This window comes from Hypoxylon trugodes, assembly GCF_022578975.1.
Source record: "Hypoxylon trugodes strain CBS 135444 unplaced genomic scaffold F4822scaffold_5, whole genome shotgun sequence".
Classification (NCBI taxonomy): Eukaryota; Fungi; Ascomycota; class Sordariomycetes; order Xylariales; family Hypoxylaceae; genus Hypoxylon; species Hypoxylon trugodes.
The window spans coordinates 3,326,236-3,347,408 of NW_026250020.1; the positions used below are offsets into that span (position 1 = coordinate 3,326,236).

A 21,173-nucleotide genomic window follows, 5' to 3' on the forward strand; every position below is an offset into this window, starting at 1 on the left:
AATATAACTAAACCACCTGACCACCCGAGCCGCTTTAATCTTGTCCCAATTAATGACCTATATACACATAGGAGGAACCGGGCAGAGGAGCCAGATATTCCAAATAATCACTAATCATCATCTCATTTCCAGTCTGCCAGTATAGTATCACCTTCTTTGACGCCCGCGTATTCGAGACTATCACGCCATAGTCGGCGGCATTTTGCTTCGTCCTTGGCCTCGGGACCAATGTCCGCGACGGCCGTACCGTTCAGATAGAGTCCATTAGGCCGTTCTCCGAGAGTTCCATGTGCATCCGCATCTACGGCGAAAGACGCGCGAATAACGTCACCGGCGGATTTCCAGGTCGTGCGCAGGTCACCATTCGGTGATAGCCATGTCAATAAGGGCGCTAGCAGATTCCCTATGAGTTTAAGCATGAGAACGCGTAGAAGCCAGTTGCTACGCCGCGTCAAACCACTGATCATCGCTGCTGGATCAACGCCTAGAGCTGAGACGTGCGAGAGCGTAGGATCAGAAGGGAACCGCCGGGCAAGTTCGCGCCTAGGAACTGTCAGTCTTGGAATTATTTTGACTACCTACCTACCCTAAGCAGATATGTAGGCAAGGAGGTAGGTAACTTACATCATCATAACTTCGCACAATTTCGAAGCTCCATACCGCCTCATGCCAGACCAAGGATTATCTGTGCGACCTTCCCGAGCTCCCCATTTCCCCTTGGCAATCGGCTCAGTGTTACCCTCGGGGTCGGTGAAGATCTGGTGGAACTCCTTAGGCACATACATATCGCCATAAGGACCTATATTGTTCCTTGCATCGGTAGTACTAGTGACAGATTGGTCAGGAACTCTGACACGCAGATTCAATATTCCTATGTTTAGGATATAGATCGTAATTGCTTACTCATGTGTCCAGCTACCTATCACGACTATTCGGCCCTTCTCCTTGTCCATACTCTGGAGTAATAACAGAGTCAAGAGGAAGTGGGAAAGGTAACTAGCTTGGAAAGTCATGTCAAAACCGTCATTGGTGAAGTTATGCGTGGTGTGCTCTTGGTATGCTGCTGCTAAAACGAGAGCTCGAATAGGTGGTACTTTGCCACTAGCTATCTTCTCATTGATGTCTGCAGCTGCCTTGCGCGTGCTATCAAGACTTGATAGGTCTAGAGGAACAAGGTCGTATTGGTGTTTTGCTTTGCTGGCGCCTCTCAGTGCTGCCTTGGCATCGTCAGCAGTCTCAACCTTGCGTACTGTGTAAAGACCATGATAATCCTGTGCCAAAGACGGATCGCGAACAATTCGTTCAACGACGGCCGAGCCTAGGCCACCGTTGGCGCCGGTTACCAGAATGGAGCCTTTCGCCATCGTTCGAACAATCGAGGTAACGAAGAAAGATACACCTAGGTAAATAATGCACTCTAGTGTTGAATGGTGAAATAAACTGTCTTCGTACGTCTTGTATTATACAGGCAAGCTGGGCCTTTTATACGCGATGCGATCTATGGCGGTCAGATCTGATATCAGGGAGTAATGTACATAGGTAGCATCCGGCGTTTATGCTGAGTTAACATGAGATATCTCCATCTGCATCGAGCGGGCATCTTGTCCGCTCACCGGTTTACGATGACAAATCCCCGCATTTTTCAACATGAAGATAGAATGTTTGACAGAAATGCCGCCCACGTGATCGTACATTCACCTTGTCGCCGAGGCTGTGTACTAATCGCGACGTAATTTGAGGGTTGTCACCCCAGATCGACAGGAGAGCTCAGGATTGGTTTTAGCTTATGCACCGTCTCATCAGTTGCATCTCGGTATTCGAGACGAGCCATAGAGATTGCAAGCATGGTACTTCGAGTAAGATAGAAGGTTGTGATGAATCATCGACCTTGCTAGTGCCCGAAGTTTATAGAATGAGTCCTCTTAGTTTTACTGGTGGGCATTAGATGATGTTCGGGCGATTATACTTAATAGCAAAATAATAAGGATCATGGTTGTAGCACGATACTCATTGATGGCGTCAGGTCTCTCCACATAGTAATTTTGATACCATTACAGCTCATGCAGGTTTAAGCCAAATTCCCCGAGCTAAAAATCCATAGACAAGGACGATTACTAAACCGATGGATTTCGGTAAGCAAAAGGAGTATATGAATGAATGTCCGCTGTCGTCCGCTCTTTGCATTCAATTCCATATAAAAGGTTGAACGTACCCGTGTTGTCTTGGACGGAATCTTGTGGGCCAAACAAACAGGAGCGGACTTAAAAGTGGTATTCCAAACGCACATACCAGAAAGGGAACAGAGCTTTATACATCGTACCTCCTAAATCCGATCCGAGCTCAGTCTTTATAAGAACTAAGACACATCCGAAAAAGATGAATAGTACTGGATGTCGCGGGTACACCCATGCAGCCACTTCAACAACAGAACATGCTAGACGTGCGGAGGGTGGATCGCTACTGTGAGTCTGTTGGTGAGCTTGTGATAGATCACTATCTCGGGTGAATCGACAGGGGTAGCAGTTTGTCTGGTGATAGCTCATCCCAGCTTGGCCAGCCCCAGAAAGTCCAAAAAGAGCTTTGCCAAGCTTCCCTGCGATACTCTTATCTTGCGTGCTTTCTAGCTACCCCGCCATTCTATTCCGGAGGGAGAGAGTTCACAAGCTCCCCGCCGCTTTCTATATAGGTAGGGGTGAGATGGCTAACCATCAGCTTACACTCCGGCGCCGGTACTATCTAGCGGGATGGCATGACGGACCCTTGAACACACAAGCACGTTATCTGGTGTCATCGGATGCTGTATAGATAAGTGTTTACCTGGGTAAGGAAGAGGTATACATGCACGTTTACGCCAGAGGTAAGTAAGGCTTGAAGGTAGGTCGATCTACTTATCTTTGTTCTTCCCTATTACCCCTCCTTTGTCCTCCTGTCGAGCTCGAGAGCTCTCACAATTCCTCTTCCATACTTTCGCCGTCGGTATTCTTGTTTGGATTGTTAGGTTCTTTTTGTGAGTCGCGTAAATCATACGGGAAGGGAATGATATCCCTTTTCAGCTTACGGAATGGCTTCACGTTCAGTAAAGACGTTGACTATTGCCCTCTCGCTTTTGAGTGAGGCCTTAGCCCAATCCGCCAATGAAACCGTCTGGTCTTCATTCGCGTATGTCCTATATGGTGAACGTACACCGCTACAAGGCGAATTACAGCCTACCTTGACCCCGCTGGGTGCGCAACAGCTTTACTTCCAAGGATCGCTCTTCAGAGCTCGATATTTATCTAATTCGAGTTTATCGGATGAAGACAATGCTATAACGACAAACTCACCGATCTCTGGTATAGAACGGCAAGCTCTAGACAACAGTCAACTCGACATCTACAGCACTACACAAGATTATGTTGTCGGAGGTGCTCTAGCCTTTTTACAAGGCCTCTACCCACCAGTTACACAAACATTCGCTTACAATAATGGTGGTAACAATGCCTCTACATTGGCCAATGGCACCAAGGTGGATTTTCCTTTAGATGGTTATCAATACCCGAATATTCGGACTGTTCCAACCACCGATTCAAATTCTGTCTGGTGAGTAATACAGATTCATGGCGACTTTAACCTATCCTTAACAAGCCGCTAGGATCGAGGGACAGTCGATATGTACCGAGTATTGGTCGTCGAGTGGTGATTTCAGGAGCAGCGAGATTGCTCAAGAGATGTATAATGCGACCCTTCCATTCTATGAGACAACATGGGCAGAGGTATTTCCGAATACATTAGCGAATTCGATGTTGAACTTCGATTACGCTTATGATCTATACGATTATGCCCAATACGCGTATGATCACGACGACTCTGTGCGCGATTCCCTTAATGCAGACCGTTTAGCGATTTTGCGCAACCTAGCGAGCAACCAACAAGTGGACCTGAACGCCAATCTAACAGCGTCAGGATTGCAAGAAGGCGACATGATTCGCGCCATCTCAGGGCGTACACTTGCAGCGAAGGTGGTGGCACAACTGTCGTCACACATTGCGTCGGCTGGTACTATTAATAAGATGTCGCTCATGTTTGGGTCTTTTGAGCCATTCCTAGCCTTCTTTGCGCTCTCAAACCTGTCGGATACCAACGGATTTTTCCAACAGATCCCAGGGCCCGGCTCGGCTATGGTGTTCGAGCTCTTTAGCATCGACAATGTCACCTCGTACCCTCATGAGGATGAATTGTGGGTGCGTTTCCTCTTCCGTAATGGCACCGACTCCTCTCAACCGTTGGTCGAGTATCCGCTGTTTGGGCGTGATAATTCGGAGTCGCGTATCCGTTGGGAAGACTTTACGGTTTATATTGCCAGGTTTTCCATCCAGGATGTCTCCACTTGGTGCGATCTTTGTTCTTCTGTCACCTTATTTTGCAACTCGCTAGGTCACAGCTCTGGAAGCTCGGGCGGCTTGTCAAACAGTGGGGAGAGCAGCAATGCATCCCTATCTCCAGCGGTTTCCGGTGTTATCGGAGCCGTAACGACCATCGCAGTTCTCGCGCTCGTGGGTACTACCGCATTCGTCTTTGGCGGAATACGCGTTCAACGCAGAGATCCTCTAGACGCCGCAAGACGTCGCAGCAGCTTAGGTGGATTCAAGGGAGCCGAGAAGATGGCCTCAGATCATGATGTCTCAATTGCGAAGACAGGTGCTAGACATGAGCGTGTTGGTAGCTGGGAACTAGGAGGTCCTGGTCCGACGATTACGACTCCGGCTCCAGCCGCGACAACTGAAGGCGGCACCAGTGGTTTCTTTGGTGCTTCCATTAGACACCGTGGAGATGAAGATGCCGATAGCATTGCGGGATTGTCCCCGGTGAAACCTGTAGAACGGGTTTAACCAAGCATTGGGGAATAAATATATGGAATAGATGCCTGCCCGGGTACACGGCGGGTGCTCTATTCCAGCTCTCGTTTCCTCTTTTTCCACCTTTACTTCTCTACAATCACTGATACCCTGCATTTTGGGTGGAAGCTCAGGGAGGGACGAGCATATCGATTTTGGGGAATTAGAATGAACCTGGCGTTGTTTGGTTGTCTTTTATAATGGTCCGTACCTCTCTTTGGACATAATAACGTGCATGGGATTGTGGTTGGGGATGATACCCGTTTGTTCTTACGGTCGTTACGAGGAGTTATTATGGACGAGAATCAGACAACTATCGGTCCGTTTTGGGTCTGATAACATTTAGACGGCATTTATTGCCATTCAGAGGCTGTTAGGTTCTCATTCCATCCTATATAAATCTAACATACATTTATACAGCAAAAAGCGAGTTACGAGTGATTTTACGGGTTCTGCCTAAATTTTGCTGACCAGCAGATTGAATATGTACCAAATCACCGAGATGTGTGAATAACCTCTTCTTTTTCCTACATGCTTTCAAGTAAGTACTCGTGTTTTATCTCAACCATCAAATGATTTCATGAACTAAATCCACTCTCTTTAATCGTCATCATCATACCATCCCTTGGCTTGGCCTCCATCGCTAGCATTGGGAATGCGGCGTCACCAAAAACTGTATCAAGGTCGGTATAAGTCGCTTTGGGCTTTGGGTTGGGCTTAAGCCCAGCGCATTCAAAATTAAAATCCCGTATAGTCAAAAGCAGTATCACACGCATGTCCTCCATGGCTAAGTCTTGGCCTAGACATCCTCGGGGACCACGAGAGAAGCTTCGGAACCAACCGCGGGGGACACCATCGCCTAGGAATCGCTCAGGACGGAATGTACCGGGTTCGGGGAAGTATCGAGCGTCGTGGTGCATTGTGTGCCAGCAAGGTACAATTACCAAGCCACCATCAACAGGATATTCGCGGCCTTGGTAAGATACTTTCGCGCTGCAATTAAGGATTCATTAGCATTGCTAGAGTTACCGATCAGGAATTTAAGAGTTGCTTACCCTGCTGGTGCTTCTTTGACCCCAAACCCAACGGGGAATAACCTCATACCCTCTTTGATCACTGCTGTCGTGTACTCGAGTTCATTGAGTTTGATTGGGGATTCCTTAAGAGTTTCTAGAGTTGTCGCTAGGTTTTTACCAAAAATAGCATCGTGTTCCTCTCGCATTTTCTGGACAATTTCGGGATGTTTCGATAGGAGCATGTAGGTAAACTTCAAAACAATCAGTAAGGACAAGATTACACTAAGATTCCGAAGGGTCCTTACGCATAGACTATCAACAGTAGTGCCAGTTCCACCAAGCAGAAAGCCTTTGACACTATTGGCTTCATGTTAACACAACATTCCCATGTTTGGACAAGCGGGCGAAAACATACTTCGTTACCAATAAGTCCAACTCCTCCTTAGGAAGTTCCATGGCTTTCGTACCTTTGCGGGATCCATCTTGTAGAACTGTTTCACGAAGCATCAAGTCGACAATGCTAAGAGGATCCTTTCGTGACGGTACGATGTTCTCGCTTCTTAAGGCCGCTAAACGCTCTAGGACTTTTTCGGTAACTGCAGCGTCAACTCGCTGCCTAACAGCTCGCTTCTTAAAAGCCACCTTCAATTTGATGAACGGGTTCATCGACAATTGTTCATTAACCAATTTGATGATCTCCACCAGGTCCTCATGATACGGGCTTCCCTTGGTTTGAGCGTGAAGACGTAAATTGAAAACGACCTTTCCCACGATATCAAATAACAGTTTCGCAAGCTCATCCTCCAAAGAAAACACTTCGCCGGTGCTGGCAAGTTTTTTTAACCTCTCGCGGAAGATAAGTGTCTCGTCGGCCATAACACCAGTGAGCGTTCTGACGTGGGATGGGAGCAATGCCGGGGCCATAGAATTGTGTAACTTTTTCCATACCGGGCCATTGACAGTCGAAACAACGTTATCACCAATGATCCCCGACATGAGTTCCTGTGAGATACGATGCTGGTTAAACACGCGCGTCACCTGTACCGAGTCCATAAGTTCCGGTTCTGTCAAAATAACCTGTGGATCTGCTATCGGCCATAAGTCAAGGTACCAAATACCCTTTAGGTCATATTTCTGAGCAATGGCGGTGATGTACGATTGTGGGTGACAGTTTGGCGGTAACTGTCCCGCAATCTCGCCCATGAGTTTGAGATGACCCCATAGGAAGCTGTGAGGAGGTTTTGGCTACGCCTCATGTTAGCTCCCATATTTCGATATAATTTTCGCGCGAGAAGTCCATATTTACCAAGTCTCTGAAGCGTTGCCGCCGACGATATAAGCGAAAGAAGAAATCTACAATAATGGCCCCCACTATGGGGAGCACGATGAAATAGGTGCCCTTGACCTCCATAGTTGAGATTATTAAACCACAACTTCATGAAGTTATAGAAAGATCTATCAAAGATGAAATATAGAACGGGAGCGCATTGGGTTTCTTTAATATTGCGTTGGCTATGATTGGAGCTAAGGTGAATATCCCAGCTCCACGGAACGAAGGATTTAGTCAAGTGGAGCTAGGCTGGTATTGTACCTGGGCTTGTAATGGAGTTGCAAGGGATATTCACATTATGGACCTATCTATAGCGAAAAATTAACCAACAGGCAAGGAATATTAGATATAAATTATACTCGATTTGGAGCGAATTTATCGAGGCGAGTGGAACTTGTGTGGTAACATGGACAAAGGGTGATGCTTCTTGGTGGCACGGTAATTTCTTACCGCCAACATTTGTATGGGTTCTTCCGCCAACATTGCTGTCAATATGGTATATAATGAATTCGTATTACCAATCATATTTAAGTTGATGGTATATCGTCGCTTAGAAGACGAGAGTTAGGTACGAGATCCGAAGTTGCCGGACTTCTTATAATGGCCGATATGCCTTGTTGAGAGGGATGGGAACTTTTGTTCAGCCCTACGATTTCTTCAAAATAGAAAGGGGCCAGACTTGCGCTCGGCCTCAAATAAAATCTTCATTATAATCATGTAGTTTTAATTGGTCAATCAAGCTCATCTTCATGGGAAATATGACACTTAAATAGACTCCGATTCTGATTTCGAGACGCAAAATGCTTCGAGATTGATAATCCCCAACTTATCGTCGAAACCATAAGTTCGGAATAATCCAAACAATCTCGCGATTTCAATAGAACATCGATCATCTTCCGATACCTGACCAATTTCCTCATACAGGGTATTCCAAAAATGTTTACGGAGTTCCATATGATTAGGATGAAAGTGCCACTTCGCCGAGGTTTGAACTCCAAGTATAGTCTCAAGACCACCAAGGGAGACACCAAATGGAGCAACTATGGGACTGGCCCAATCGACAATTCCTGTAATGTGACCAGAAGCTTCATCCACGTGGATGTTGTTTTCTAGGAGGTCATCATGTTGGATAACTACGGGATAGCTGGGCCGAAATAAGAGTGGGAGTCCACGACGAATCTCGTCTAATTTCGGCTGGAATCGTATGGGCAGGCGCTGATAAAGCTGGTCAATGATATCGGAGTACTCCTCAAATAAATCAAGAGGTTTCTCAACAATTGGCCTATTAATCCAAGCTGAAGCGAAGAATCTGTGGGTTTCTGGTCAGTGACGTGATTAGCAACTGGCTAGATTGTTGGTCGACTTACTTGGCGAAGTCTTGCACGGTCCTACGCAATTGTTGTTCCATTCCGGGGGCTAGAAATTGACGCCGAACTCGACAAAAAGCCGGACCGGGAACAAGATTCCACACATACACGAAGACGTCACCGTATACGCTGTGTGATTCGCATACAGGAATAAAGTCTGGATATGATTGTCTCGCTTGTTCTATCGCCTTCATATCCAACTTTTCATATCGGAACTGGACCACCTTATGCACTCGGTTAGAGTCAGCTTTCACAGTATAGCTGCTCCCACCTTGCATTGGTGTAGGGGAGACGGTACTAGCTAAAATATCAGCAGCATGGCTGTTGAAGCCATTCCTTTTCGCACGCTTATGTCGTTCGAAAAATTGCGATATTTGGTAGGTAGATAATTTATCATAAGATTCTGGCCCTACTGCATATCTGGAGATATCCATGATTGATGTCTACCTAGATATTTGGTGGCGTGAAATATGGGAGGTAGGTAAGCAGTCAAGAACGTGTTTATGACAATATTAGTATAGGTATAATGGAACGCCCTACGCCCCGCATAGATTCTAGTAGGTACTACATGTAGGCGGTGTGACTTCTGATGACAGCCTATCTAGGTACCTAGAGAGCCTGACAACACAAGTGGGCTCACTAAAGGCACTGCCACATATGTACGAATGGCAACTTTTATTGATCCAGACCTCTTAGAGATAAACTTGCTGTTATTGCCTGCTTACCCAACATAAAGCATCATAACGGCAACCTTCTTATTTCAAAGTAACCAACTCCCTGTATGCCGATAAAACCCAACTCCTCTAGAATATGCAATCTACATGATTAATAGCCTTCACGCCCTACAGTCATACACCTGCCTAGGTGGGTATGCAGCCAGCCTCGTAGGCTTTGTAGCAGAGCAACCTCCAGTTTATTTCCATCCGCTAAAGGGTTGAACACTCTATGCCCTAATGAGCATTGATCAAGCAGCGGTTATTCTTTGGCGACATCAGGAAAAACGACCAAGGCTCCATATCTTTATCCGTGAACCCATCTAAAGTAGAGACCGTAGAGTTCGGGAATCGGGTAAAGAATCGGGCGGTCGCAAGGCGCAGTTCCATCTTGGCTAAATGAAGTCCAATGCATACTAAACGTGGAATAGTTAGAAATCAAATATACCTACAAGAAAAAAGAAAAGGAACTTTTATAGGTAATGATGACTTACTTCTGCTACCACCTCCGAATGGTACGAACGAATCCTTCATCGCCTTCGTTGGCTTCTCCCACCTTGATGGATCATATTTCGTCGGGTCAGGGTATACAGCGGGGTTCTTGTGCATGCTATAGGCCTGTGCTGATACCGTGTAACCACCTGGAATAAAGTGACCACAAAGCGTAGCGCCCTCCGCAGGTACAACACGAGGTAAACCTGACGGGACAGCGCTATGAAGACGCAACGTTTCCTGAATGACCATGTCTAAATACGGTAGACCCTTTAAATCCTGGTCTCCGAAGTCCGCGGGGAGTGTCTGTAGTTCGGCCACGAGTTTTGCTTTGACGTCGGGGTTCTTGCATACTCTCCAGATGAGATACGTGAGGGTGTTCGTCGTGGTATCGCTACCAGCTGTGATGTATGACATGGCATCCATGCGAAGCTCGGTGAATGGTAGGGTTTCGTCGCCCTTCTCTCGGGCTCGGTATAACTTGGATAAAAGGGTGGGTTTCGCATCGTCTCCCTGCTCCTCTACTAGTTTACGGTGTCGCTCCAATGATTGGGCTCCGTATTCGAAAAGACGCCCTCTAACAGCCATGCCCAGACTTAAGACCGGGATTGGGATGTACTTGGTAACCTTCATAAGAGTAGGGAATGTTGCTCGAAGTCCTCCGGCGAAAGAGACTGATTTCAAGTCAATAATATATTGGTTTTCCTATGCGGTGGCCGTTAGTAAGCTTATAGGTTGGTAGGCGAGGGTGAAAAATGATGTGTACCTCCTTGGTTTCTAGCATACGGAACGAAGAGCCAAAACTAAGCTCGCCAATTACATCAGTGGCCATATACAAAGCCCAGCGATATATGTCCTTTAAAATTCGTTAGCAAGTGTCATTTTAATGGGTTTCCTATTCGATAGGCCCACGTACCGAAACGCCGCGTTCCTCCATCTCCTCTGCGATACGTTCTGTAAATAGGCGAACTTTAGAGTCAACTACCGGCCTGTGAATAACTAATCCAGACTCAGAAATTTCTGACGCGAGAAGTCTTCGATGTCGTCGGTGATAGTCGACATCGACCGTACTAAAAACACTAGAAGGTCCTGGTACGAAATCCTGGTACCATGTTGACTTGCGAAACTCCTTCTTGACTGAATACATCTGTTGTGTGGCGGCGGGGTCCATAACACTGACATGCCCCGGGCTGATACGGACGACGGGGCCTAATTTATCAAACCATAGTTAGCATAATTGCTCTCAGAAATGCACGACTCTGAAAATTGAGGATGGTTGACATACCATATTTCTCGTGGAGAGCGTGGACGTATTCTGGTCGTCTTCCTGACATATCAATATATTTCAGGTATACATCTGTAAATTTCGTGTACGAAGGACCCGGTACTTTCGAAATTGGTTTTCGTAGGACGGTGAAGGCATACTATAAAATACATCAGCATCAATTGGCAATTCTTTATCAAAGTGAAGGAACCCTTACTCCTAGGAGAATTACTCCTACACCAATGGCGAGAAGCTCGTAGTTCCCTAGACTCTGAAAGTCGTTAAACGACTCCATATTTACAATTGGCAATTTTGAACTGTCGAGATGAATAGATATCGCATTCAATTGTGTTCTAGATTGTTAGAAACGAGTATATACATTTTGCATTGAAAACAGCGAATGCTAAATATTAATATAAACATCATCTCGTACAGAGGACCCCTCTCAAGCCTTGTGTATGTCTCCACCGACATTTTCTGGTGACTCTTGGATCAAATAGAGTCATAGAGCGAAAGCGCGAGGATGGTAACCTACAGAGGGTTCCGATTTTTCGGAGGGTCACAGTTTATTCGGGCTCGATACAGGTAACAGGGAGCCGAGACCGAAGCTGACTTGAATCGGATGGTTTTAATCTGTTACATCGACCTCTGGCTGCATATAGCGTATTGGGATTCGCAAGGGCACGGCGAGGGTTGAAGCCGAAAAGTCCGAGCTGTAGGCTACCTAGTATGGTCCCAGGGGACTGGGGACCTGGTCTGGGGTAAGTTCTTCACCCATCCTAGTTAATGCTCGCGCGATATTACCCAATGATAACCCTGCGATAGGTCAGTATACCCGCCCAGGTATGTGTTCCTGTTAGATAGTTACGTGAGTGGTTATGTGAAGAGTTTTTTGTCGGTCCCTCTCTATAGGCCGGCTTATGAATATATCTTCGGTCAAAGGCGCACTCATTCATAAACCCGAAATACATATGCCTTCAGGATCCAAATATTGCGGCGAAGAGTCCTTGGTTCCCACGAATCCTATTCTGTATCTAGGTATGCCTTTGCTTATTTTAGAATTGATGCCATGGCTTCCACGGAATCGTCCACGGTGCTAAAAGCTGCGAGAACGCGAAGAATAATGGTGTGAGTGCGTAGGTGGGCGGTGCGGTAAGCCTTCTTGCAGCAGATTTTGGGTGGCTTTCTAGAACCGCGATCGCCCTCGGTGATAAATTTGTACCACGGTAATACCTAGGTATCCTTATGTTGACCTCTATAATTCTCACTTCGTCTTTCCTTTATTCCGATCTCAATCGACCGTCCGTTCTAGCGAATCCACGAGACACTAATACTATCTGCCGTGCTATGCATAATGACGATTTGGATATGATATATCACCTCGGGAAAGTCTTGACATTTCGGCTTTAACTCTCAAAAAGCCATTGCAGATTATATCGTGATGTCCAAGTATACATGCGCTTCTATGATGCGTTGAGTCCGAAATAAGGCACTTAGCCGAAAATCGCAAATCTCTGTAGCAAGCCTGCGACTTATAATTTACTAAAAGTGTTTGGCTACGCTATATGGTTTCTTGTGTGATGCGACAAGAATATTCCGCATGGTCGGTGTATTGCCTTTTATGAACGATGCCAATTCTGTTATTCGCCTATGCGGCTGGGTATCATTATTGTGTCTAAAACTCCATCTCCTCAACTTCCATGCCACATGTTGTACAAGTCTTCACCGTCGCGCCATCTTCGTTCTCAATGACTCGTCCCCATTCATGAGCATGCTTGCCACCAGTGGATATTGCATCGCCAAACTTAGCTTTCTTGCCTGGTGCAGCACTGCTTCCTCCATTGCCACCTATTCCAAGTTTTCCTCTCTGCCTTCGATACGCATCTGTTCTTGTCCTCTTCTTCAGATCTAGTAGCTTCTCCTTAAACTTAGCCTCTTTCCTCTTTTTCTTATCGGCTTCGCGGCGTTCGAATTCAGCATCTAACGCCTCAGCAGACCCCCACTTCTTTTTGCTGAATGCATACTCCTCAACCTGGTATCGTAAGAATAACATCATGTCGTGCCAATGTGACTTATGCGGGTTGGGTCTTGATAAATGCGGCAATAGCTCTTCGTCTCTTAACTCCGGCTCTGTGAGAAGGTAATCCTCCCTGCACTCTGTCTTGGTTAGAAGACTGTATTTCTCGGGATATTTCTCCTTGCAAGCGTTGCACACAGCGCATCCGAATACTTCCTCCCATACGAAATCAATCTCAAGACTTTTACATTCCGCACATTTCTTCCGCTCGTTCTTGTCTTGCAGCGAGCTCAAACCGGGCTCGAATGGTCCTGCCTTCTGTCGTCGTAGTTTCTTTAGTAATTGTAACCTCTCCCACTCTTGCACCGTCATCCCCTTCGGTCTCTGTTCCTCCGGCCCTTCGGCTGGTCCAGCAGCGCCTCCATTCCCTGTTGCAATCGACCCCGACATAGCCTTATTCCAAGGATCATCTTCTGCGCTCAGAAAACCACCCTTCGTATCCGTCATCTTACCCAAGTCATAATCGACGAACTTGGTGAACTTTCTCGCCGGTCTAATAGACCCATCATCTTTGTCTGTCTTTGCCTTGTCGGCACCGTCCTTAGCCGGAGAGGCGTTGTTTGCGCGGCCATCGCGACTTGTAGAAGGGGTATCGCGGACTCGGCCACCGCCGGATATGGCATCGTAGGCGCGCTTGCGTGTATTGGGGACGTGGACGTCGTCGGTGGCGATGAAGCCGGAGGATGTGCGTGGGAGGGAGGGTGCGCCTGATGCGCGGGCGGCGGATTCGTGTTGTTCGCGAAGTGCTTTGGCTTTGAGGCGGTTTTCTTCCTACTCATATAGAATTCATTAGAACCGAAAATGCGATTGTAGCGACGAGATGTGTAGATTGTTGGCGGGGCTTGACTTACAATGCGCCTGGTTACGTCGGGAGTGGGAGGAGAGACTATGGGATTAGAAGGGTTCGCATTTCGAGTCTGTGGCGGCGTCGAAGGACGCTCCATTGCGATATGGAAATAGATAATGTGTGAATGCTTGGTAGATGGTTAAAAAGAAAGAATGTTGTAAGTTTTAGGATTGTGTCATTCTAAAAAGATGTACAAGATACAATTCTTTGGTAATCATCGGTGACGTCGGACATTGAAAACGGCGAGTGCCCGACAATTACGCCACTTCAGGGTCTTTACTGCCTAGAACAAGTACCTAGATAGCACTGTAGTACCTGCTGAAATTTAACCACTTCACAAATAGCGCCGGAATGGTAATTATGCATCGCACGTTCTGAAGGCATATTATTATGAATTATGAAGAGCATATTAATTCATCATGCTATTCGTCTACTCATGGAGAGAGGATGTATCTATATCAACCAGAAACCAGAGCCAAAATTGGGGTGTTAAGACCCCTGGTATTACGAAAATGAACAAGTTTCCTGCAAACGCATTTACTCGTCCTTAACACCACCACGGCCGGCGCGTTCAGCAGCTTCCACAGCCTTCTTATCGCTTTGCGCGGGGCCGCTCTGAAGACCACCCATAAGTCCAGCAGGTTGCTTGAAGGGACGCTTGAGATCTCCGCTTGCCGGCTGACCAAAGAGGTGGATCTTGACTAAGTTGGCTTCGAGAGCACCCTTGAGGGGAATGATAGACTGGATCAAAAGAGGGTTGGTGTACTTCATGTATAGATGCATGAATCCCATCATCGCAACTCCCATAAGTTGTGATCGGAATGAGTTCTTGATCTGTTGAGAATCGTACGCGTGAACGGTGGTTGTTACGAGCTTCCCCTCTTCGCTGGATCCCATCGGTGCCGGCTCGACATACTTGAGGGTAGTAAGGTCTGTATGACATATCTAATTAGGATTTCTGTCGCTGATCGCATAAAGCGCGAGTTGAAAATGGAAAATAGCTTACCCTTCTTCTTGTTGATCTGTAATTGGACATATAGGTAAATGCCGGCGATGATTACGTTACTAGCGATGTATAGCCCGCGAACGATGTTGAGGACATTAGGATCGTCGAAAGGGATTCGCTTAGACACCTGCATCATTCCAAGAATGATGATGATGTTGGTTCTGTTGTGAAGCTTCGTTAGTTATCATCTTGAAAGCGCACACGTGCGAAACAAAACTTGACACGACATACACTTGGGGACTTAGGCCAGCCATTTTGACGATCGGTATGGAATAACCACAAGAGACAAAAACCGAAGACGAAGAAAGAAGAATCGATTTCCCTTAATGGAGGGATGTGAATACTTGTTCGTCGAGAATGATTTGGTTATTGTTGAGAGGGACTCGGAGTAGGTATGGAAAATCCAAGAGAACTAAAAACTGTCGCAATTGAATCGAATCGCGGCGATTTGCATGGACCCCCGATTGAAAACGAAAAAATTAGGGGACAGGGTTCTTCCGCCCAACCCGTCTTCAGCTCATATTACATAATAATTTTCCCCTTATCGATTCTTTATCGAGTTCTGGCCACGTTCCTTAGGCTCAGTGGAGCTGTGATTTCCTAATTGTCTATCGAGTCACGTAATCTGTGCTACCTAGGTACATTTACTTAGGTAAGCATCCCCCCTATTTTACCCCTTTTCTCAATAATACCTAACTTGCCTATCTAAGGGTAGAAGTCATTTCAGGTTGATATTCATACTGAAAATGAATGAATTAAGGAAATAAATAACCATTATATCTTTAATAGGCGCAAAAAGGGGCTCATGTACCAGGCTTGTCCGTGCTTAGGACAACATGATCAGATCACTTTCCTTGGTATGTTTTTGCTCCTATGGAATGGATACGTGCTATATGTCTTTGTGTAACTAAGAGCTTCATACCCTCTAAGAAGTTCGCTGTTGTGGCTAGTATCATCATGCGGCAAAGCCATCAACAAACCTTCTTATCCTTGCACTTTCATGCCTGAGACTCTACCTACAAAGGAGCAGCCTAGATATCTGCAAGTCTAGTTTATATAGACCAGGGGATCACCCAGTTGATAAGGCACCTAGGCAGAAGGGTCAATTTGCAGAAGCCTATAAATATGTGCTTCATCCGAGGTCATTACCAGTCCCATCAATCTCGTCAGAAACACCGAACAAGCACTGGATTCACCATGCCTGACGATATATCCGGAAAGCAGTTACGATCTCCTTCGTTTTACTCCCCTCCTATTCTTCATCCAATCCGATGTGATTGCCAAGAATGCAGACTAAAGAGAAGATTTTCCCTATCATCAGACTTACCATACCCATACTCCCCAGGTAATTCCGAAGACGAAGCAGCCGACATTATTCTCCCCAAGCGACCGATACTGAGACGAGTGATAGATCCTATTGGTGATAATAATAAGGTCGACCCAGAGCCACAGAAGAAACAAAAGCAACCTAGTACACCCCCGACAGCATCCGATTCTCTGTACCCCCGCCCAGCATCTATGGATTACCCAGATGTCTACGTATACCCAAAGTCGGTACGTCACATTACTTTCCCAGTAGTGGACTACAGTGCAGGAAGACAGAAGCGGTCTCCACCAGACCAACAGGCCGGGTCCTCATCGTCTGCATCCCGACCGTCATGCTACATAGCTATTTCACCAGACTGCGCAAGACCAACTGACTTCGAAGCCGCATTATGCCCCAAAGGTTCTAGTCTAATCGTTGTGGCCCGACTATGGCGAACCCAGAGAACGGAACGCCTCTCTATGTTTGATGACGTTGACGACCTACGCGAAGCCTCAATACAGTTGGAAGTATGGGATGAGGATGCCACCAAAGATTACACGAATGGGAATGATACCCGCAATACGAGCAACGGATCTAAGAATGGCGCGTCGAAGAACAAGAATAAGAAGGGACGAACTTAGAATTGGCCCCCGAGTGAGGAGACAGCTTACCATGGACGCGGTGATTGAGAGAAGGAAGCTGGGGTTTACCTATCGAGGATGTTCTGTCTGCACTTGCGGGGAAATAGAGGTCTGATATGAAACTAGATTGTATGGATTATCAATAGACTGCTTTCTTTACTTGGCCAAACTGAGGCTAGACAAACCGGAATGATGGCCTCGTCAATTATATCCTATCTCGCTCTAATCCTTATTATCCTAAGGTAGTATGTGTACTTCCCGATTAATGCTCACTTCATACCACCGTTTTAGATGAGGACGGCCCATGCTTAAGAAACCGAGCAATCTCTCCATCCTGACAACATGCCTTCTCATACGCAGCTCGCCATACAAGAGGTTTCTTGTTATAGCCGAGAATCCTACTAAATTCCGATTCGTCATGGGCACGCCCTGCTGTAGGCTTTTCACTCATCCCAATTAACCCCTTAAACCAGTTGCCTAGCCCCGCAACGTCGTAACAAGATGTTCCACCACAATTCCGTTGCTTCCACTTTTCCCAAGATACTTCATCAGTCAATCCCGACCCAACTTCTTGTTTTCTTAGAAGGTATAGCACGCCCTGGGGAGAGTTGATCAGAAGTGCACCCCAGTTTTGCATGAGATTCCTAAGACTCTGCCTCCAAATCACAAGTGCTTCTTCATACGTCCTATTCTCCGCAACGTATTTAACGTCTAGTTTATTCACCCGACGAACAATCTCCTTAAGATTCTCCGTCGTTTCCTCGTACGCTTGTTCTAACTTGATTAGTTTTCTTGTGAACTGCCACATAACATCTCCATGTTGCTTGGGATTCCATAGGTAGCTTCTTGACGATTTCTCCTTTAAGCCTTTTATGACCTGAGCTTCGTAACGTCGCACATCTCCAAAGTGCCTTCGTGTCGCGGCTAGATATTGTTTTATACGTCTAACCCTATAATCCCGCGTCCATACACGGTAATGACTCTGCGCGATCTCCCCCGCAAATTCTCTCAACATTTCCGCAAGGCTAGGCTCTCCCTTACCAAACGTCCTGTTCTTCGAATCTGGGTCGTCAATAGACGGCTGAGGACGATTAATAGTAGTAATGGGTGGCGAATTGTCCAGGTCTCTTGCGTATGAAAAAATGCGCTTCAGGGATGGCTCGTACCCGAATTGAGTCCATAACATATGGTCACTGATTACGTCGTGTATTAATATTTCGCGAATGTCAAGGAATTTCTTGAACGCATCCTTGGCCATCAAGAGGCTCGACTCTCGATTTCCAATTGCCGCCTCAAGCTTTGATATTCGAACAACATCGCCGTTCTTATCCGCTTCAAGGTTGAGGGGTACACCGTTTAACATAGTGACGATAACCGCGCTATTGATATCTGTGTCGACAAACCAGGTATCTAATCCAGCTTTATCCAGCAAAATCACTTGCGACCCCCGACAAAATAGATCCACAACCTCAAGGAAGTTTGTTTCGCGAGGTGGCTTTACCGGTTTTGTAGCTCCGATGGCTCTCCTTTGCCCTGGATGCCTATATTCGACTCTGGACTCGTCGGCATCCCCCCATATAAGTAATATCCCAAGCAAAGCGAAGAATAAACCTACTAGGAAAAGTAGCCGGTCGCTTATGTGAATATTTGGAATTCTAGAAGGTATTGGTGAATGGGCCCTCTGACGTCGAGCACTCGGGCGTGGTTGGGAAACGAATCCATTTTCATGGTCCCGAGCGCGGGCACGTCGTAATGTTGGTGTTGGTATTGGCGCCTGAGTCCAGGTCTCAAGAGAATCTTCGGACTCCATCCTCCTCCCAATGAGGTAGATATTCCTGCTGTTGTTATAGTATGAAGTCGTCTTCCCCAAAGCGAATTTGTTTATCCGGGTAAACGTGTACTAACAAAGCTTGAACTGTTCAATACACGAAGAAGAGGGTAAAAATGGCCTTTCTTCTGGGAACACCCATTCTACTAGAAAGCTTTGGGTCTGCATTTTCTTTGGCGTTAAAACAAGTTAATTTATTACTTGCGACGACCATTAGACTATTCCTTTGTCGTCTCGAGGTTGAAATTTTGATGTTGTCTCATATACATTCCATACACTTACCTGGCAACTAGTACCTTACCAAAAACAGCGGTCCGTGAACTGCAAACAAAGAAACAGTGAATAGAATAGCATCATATCTGGAATTCCGTTTAAATCCTATGTATCAAATAGATAACTCATCGTAGCCGTATGAAAAGGAGCCAGTCGCGGATGTGTTTTCGACCTGAATACCTATGTTAGTAAGGCTATCGCATGTTGTAGAATCATGCGCCCGTAAATGATAATCTCAAAGTCAGATCCACGACAGAGTCAGATGTAGTTGGGACTAATGGTAAATTCCGCCCATTCTTGCATATTCTTCATCAGGATGCATGCTGACAGCGCATGAGAAGAGTCACATTGCTGCGTATCGAACCTGCGGGGTTGGGGCTCGCGCTCGTGCGGCATTCCATAGCCGCGTAATGTGACAGCACGTACATGCCGCTCTCGGTTTCGTACCGAGTTCCAGATTTTTTTTTTGCAGTTTCGACATCAATCCGATAGCGATCGGGCGGATGTGTAGATCACAGGGACTATATCGCCGAATATTATCAAGCATCGTCAACTAAGTATAGATTTCCGTCATTTAATAGGAGACCGGGATAATAAATTTCTCCGCCGGACGGTATATCCCTATAAGACGGAGGTGCTGGCACGCCGACATTACCGTGTATACTAAAAGCTAAGCCATCACGCTAAGTATTAGATGCCTACCTCCTAAAGCGTGGCTGCATGGGTGAGATTCGAGAAGCCATAGCTTAGAAACGAATATTCCCAATTGGTTCACTCGCGATCGTCATTCGAGTCAGGCAAACATGGACTGCTATACAAGACTGACATGTGTGCCCAACACTAAGATGAAAGGTTATTGCGTATTAAATACGCCTGAAATGCGACAATGTTTCTCTGTGACTTGATTCCTTTCTTTGTTTTATGGGAGGCAGGGCAGTTACCGTAGGCATGAGAGAGCTGGAGGATCATCGCTGAATGAATTGTTTTTGGATGTAATCTGTAAGTACCCAGGTATCGACGGAATTCTAAAGATGAACGAAGAGAAAATGTGGAGATACCTCGGCAAGAATCCGCTTTCGGTAATGGTCCATATTAAGGAGGTGACCCGCCAATGGTTAAGCTTAATTCGGCAGTACAGAAAATAAGGCGATAGATACGGTGTATGTATCTCGGTTTCGGTTTTCTGGGATTTGAATTGGATCTTTCGGGATTGGCTTTAAAGTTTGCTTATAACGTATGTATTTCCGAGATGGCATGATATATTATGGTATCTTAAATGTTTGTTAAAAAGAGCGCATCCATTTGACATTGAGGATGATAAAATTAAGTATACCTAGGTACCTAGGTAGATTTATAGGTACTTCTGTGCAGGTACCTGCAAGTGTTAGGCGTGGGCTCAACTTAAAGATCCATAGGACAAGCTCCTAACTTCAGCCCTTTAATAAACTAACAACTTTTAGTGGACGGAAACCTATATGGATTAGGACGTATGATACAATTCGAAACAACCTACTAAGGTTGGCACTTAGATAGAGTTGTCGTACCCGAAAGCTATTTAAAAGTAGCTGAAGCTTACCTTCCTAAGCAAATCTGCAAAATGACGTTAGCTCGCAGGTACCCACGTAATACAAAACGTCTATCCCGTTGACCTGGCGCCCTACTTTAAAAACCTGTTGAGCATAACGGCCGCGGTAGTACGTATTGGCAAAACGGGTCAATTCTTCATCTCCGTCGGCGTGTCGGCGACTCCTAAACTCTTTCATCACGTAATGTTTCTTTGGATGAACCACGTTACGAAATGCATCGCCACAATTGTTTTGTATGTCTAGTATATCCTATTCGCTACATGTATGATATGTAAGCATACATAGTACTTAGTATATGAGATTATACTAGCGCGCAATGCAATGCAACAATAGTATCCGGCATACGGTGGCACCGTCTACCGTAGTGTACAGGCAGTTGTGCAGACAAGGCAGGGTCATTGGGTCCTGGGTCCTTAATAGTACGATGTTGTACCTACTATAGGACTAAGGGATAAGAAGTTGAAAGGAAGTTAAGCGGCTAAGCAGGCTAAGATGGACCCATTCACTTATAACACAAGAATTAGCTACACTATATTTATACCCTACATGTTAG

General features: G+C 46.1%; 9 protein-coding genes across 9 annotated transcripts; 2 read left to right on the forward strand and 7 right to left on the reverse strand.

The window, feature by feature from the left end:
• Positions 1 to 122: 122 nt before the first annotated feature.
• F4822DRAFT_429785 (NAD(P)-binding protein) lies at positions 123 to 1,364 on the reverse strand (the record flags this gene model as incomplete). The annotated part of the gene is made up of 3 exons (XM_051461162.1): positions 123 to 543; positions 625 to 849; positions 904 to 1,364. The coding sequence occupies 3 exons, from the start codon at positions 1,362 to 1,364 to the stop codon at positions 123 to 125; spliced, it is 1,107 nt and encodes a 368-aa protein (XP_051314946.1).
• Positions 1,365 to 3,061: 1,697 nt separating this feature from the next.
• On the forward strand, positions 3,062 to 4,868 carry F4822DRAFT_437506 (phosphoglycerate mutase-like protein; the record flags this gene model as incomplete). The annotated part of the gene is made up of 2 exons (XM_051462420.1): positions 3,062 to 3,579; positions 3,632 to 4,868. The coding sequence occupies 2 exons, from the start codon at positions 3,062 to 3,064 to the stop codon at positions 4,866 to 4,868; spliced, it is 1,755 nt and encodes a 584-aa protein (XP_051314947.1).
• Positions 4,869 to 5,160: 292 nt separating this feature from the next.
• On the reverse strand, positions 5,161 to 7,643 carry F4822DRAFT_271773 (cytochrome P450). Its single transcript, XM_051454721.1, has 5 exons — positions 7,197 to 7,643; positions 6,306 to 7,135; positions 6,196 to 6,247; positions 5,930 to 6,141; positions 5,161 to 5,867 (listed from the first exon to the last, which is right to left on the reverse strand). Exons 1-5 carry the CDS (start codon positions 7,299 to 7,301, stop codon positions 5,453 to 5,455), a joined length of 1,614 nt encoding a protein of 537 aa, XP_051314948.1. The 5' UTR covers positions 7,302 to 7,643; the 3' UTR covers positions 5,161 to 5,452.
• Positions 7,644 to 7,985: 342 nt separating this feature from the next.
• Positions 7,986 to 9,021, reverse strand: F4822DRAFT_429788 (uncharacterized protein; the record flags this gene model as incomplete). Its single annotated transcript, XM_051461163.1, has 2 exons — positions 7,986 to 8,529; positions 8,588 to 9,021. The coding sequence occupies 2 exons, from the start codon at positions 9,019 to 9,021 to the stop codon at positions 7,986 to 7,988; spliced, it is 978 nt and encodes a 325-aa protein (XP_051314949.1).
• A 72-nt stretch (positions 9,022 to 9,093) lies between these two features.
• Positions 9,094 to 11,440, reverse strand: F4822DRAFT_405237 (putative cytochrome P450). Its single transcript, XM_051458273.1, has 6 exons — positions 11,274 to 11,440; positions 11,078 to 11,216; positions 10,709 to 11,001; positions 10,559 to 10,648; positions 9,795 to 10,497; positions 9,094 to 9,716 (listed from the first exon to the last, which is right to left on the reverse strand). Exons 1-6 carry the CDS (start codon positions 11,349 to 11,351, stop codon positions 9,538 to 9,540), a joined length of 1,482 nt encoding a protein of 493 aa, XP_051314950.1. The 5' UTR covers positions 11,352 to 11,440; the 3' UTR covers positions 9,094 to 9,537.
• Positions 11,441 to 12,494: 1,054 nt separating this feature from the next.
• F4822DRAFT_405243 (DNA repair protein) lies at positions 12,495 to 14,166 on the reverse strand. The gene is made up of 2 exons (XM_051458274.1): positions 13,985 to 14,166; positions 12,495 to 13,904 (listed from the first exon to the last, which is right to left on the reverse strand). The coding sequence occupies exons 1-2, from the start codon at positions 14,075 to 14,077 to the stop codon at positions 12,732 to 12,734; spliced, it is 1,266 nt and encodes a 421-aa protein (XP_051314951.1). The 5' UTR covers positions 14,078 to 14,166; the 3' UTR covers positions 12,495 to 12,731.
• A 351-nt stretch (positions 14,167 to 14,517) lies between these two features.
• F4822DRAFT_437510 (inorganic phosphate transport PHO88) lies at positions 14,518 to 15,240 on the reverse strand (the record flags this gene model as incomplete). The annotated part of the gene is made up of 3 exons (XM_051462421.1): positions 14,518 to 14,912; positions 14,987 to 15,147; positions 15,218 to 15,240. The coding sequence occupies 3 exons, from the start codon at positions 15,238 to 15,240 to the stop codon at positions 14,518 to 14,520; spliced, it is 579 nt and encodes a 192-aa protein (XP_051314952.1).
• Positions 15,241 to 16,183: 943 nt separating this feature from the next.
• On the forward strand, positions 16,184 to 16,933 carry F4822DRAFT_429792 (uncharacterized protein; the record flags this gene model as incomplete). Its single annotated transcript, XM_051461164.1, has 1 exon — positions 16,184 to 16,933. The coding sequence occupies one exon, from the start codon at positions 16,184 to 16,186 to the stop codon at positions 16,931 to 16,933; it is 750 nt and encodes a 249-aa protein (XP_051314953.1).
• A 135-nt stretch (positions 16,934 to 17,068) lies between these two features.
• On the reverse strand, positions 17,069 to 19,382 carry F4822DRAFT_405252 (uncharacterized protein). Its single transcript, XM_051458275.1, has one exon. It carries the CDS (start codon positions 18,741 to 18,743, stop codon positions 17,208 to 17,210), a length of 1,536 nt encoding a protein of 511 aa, XP_051314954.1. The 5' UTR covers positions 18,744 to 19,382; the 3' UTR covers positions 17,069 to 17,207.
• Between the last annotated feature and the right edge of the window lie 1,791 nt (positions 19,383 to 21,173).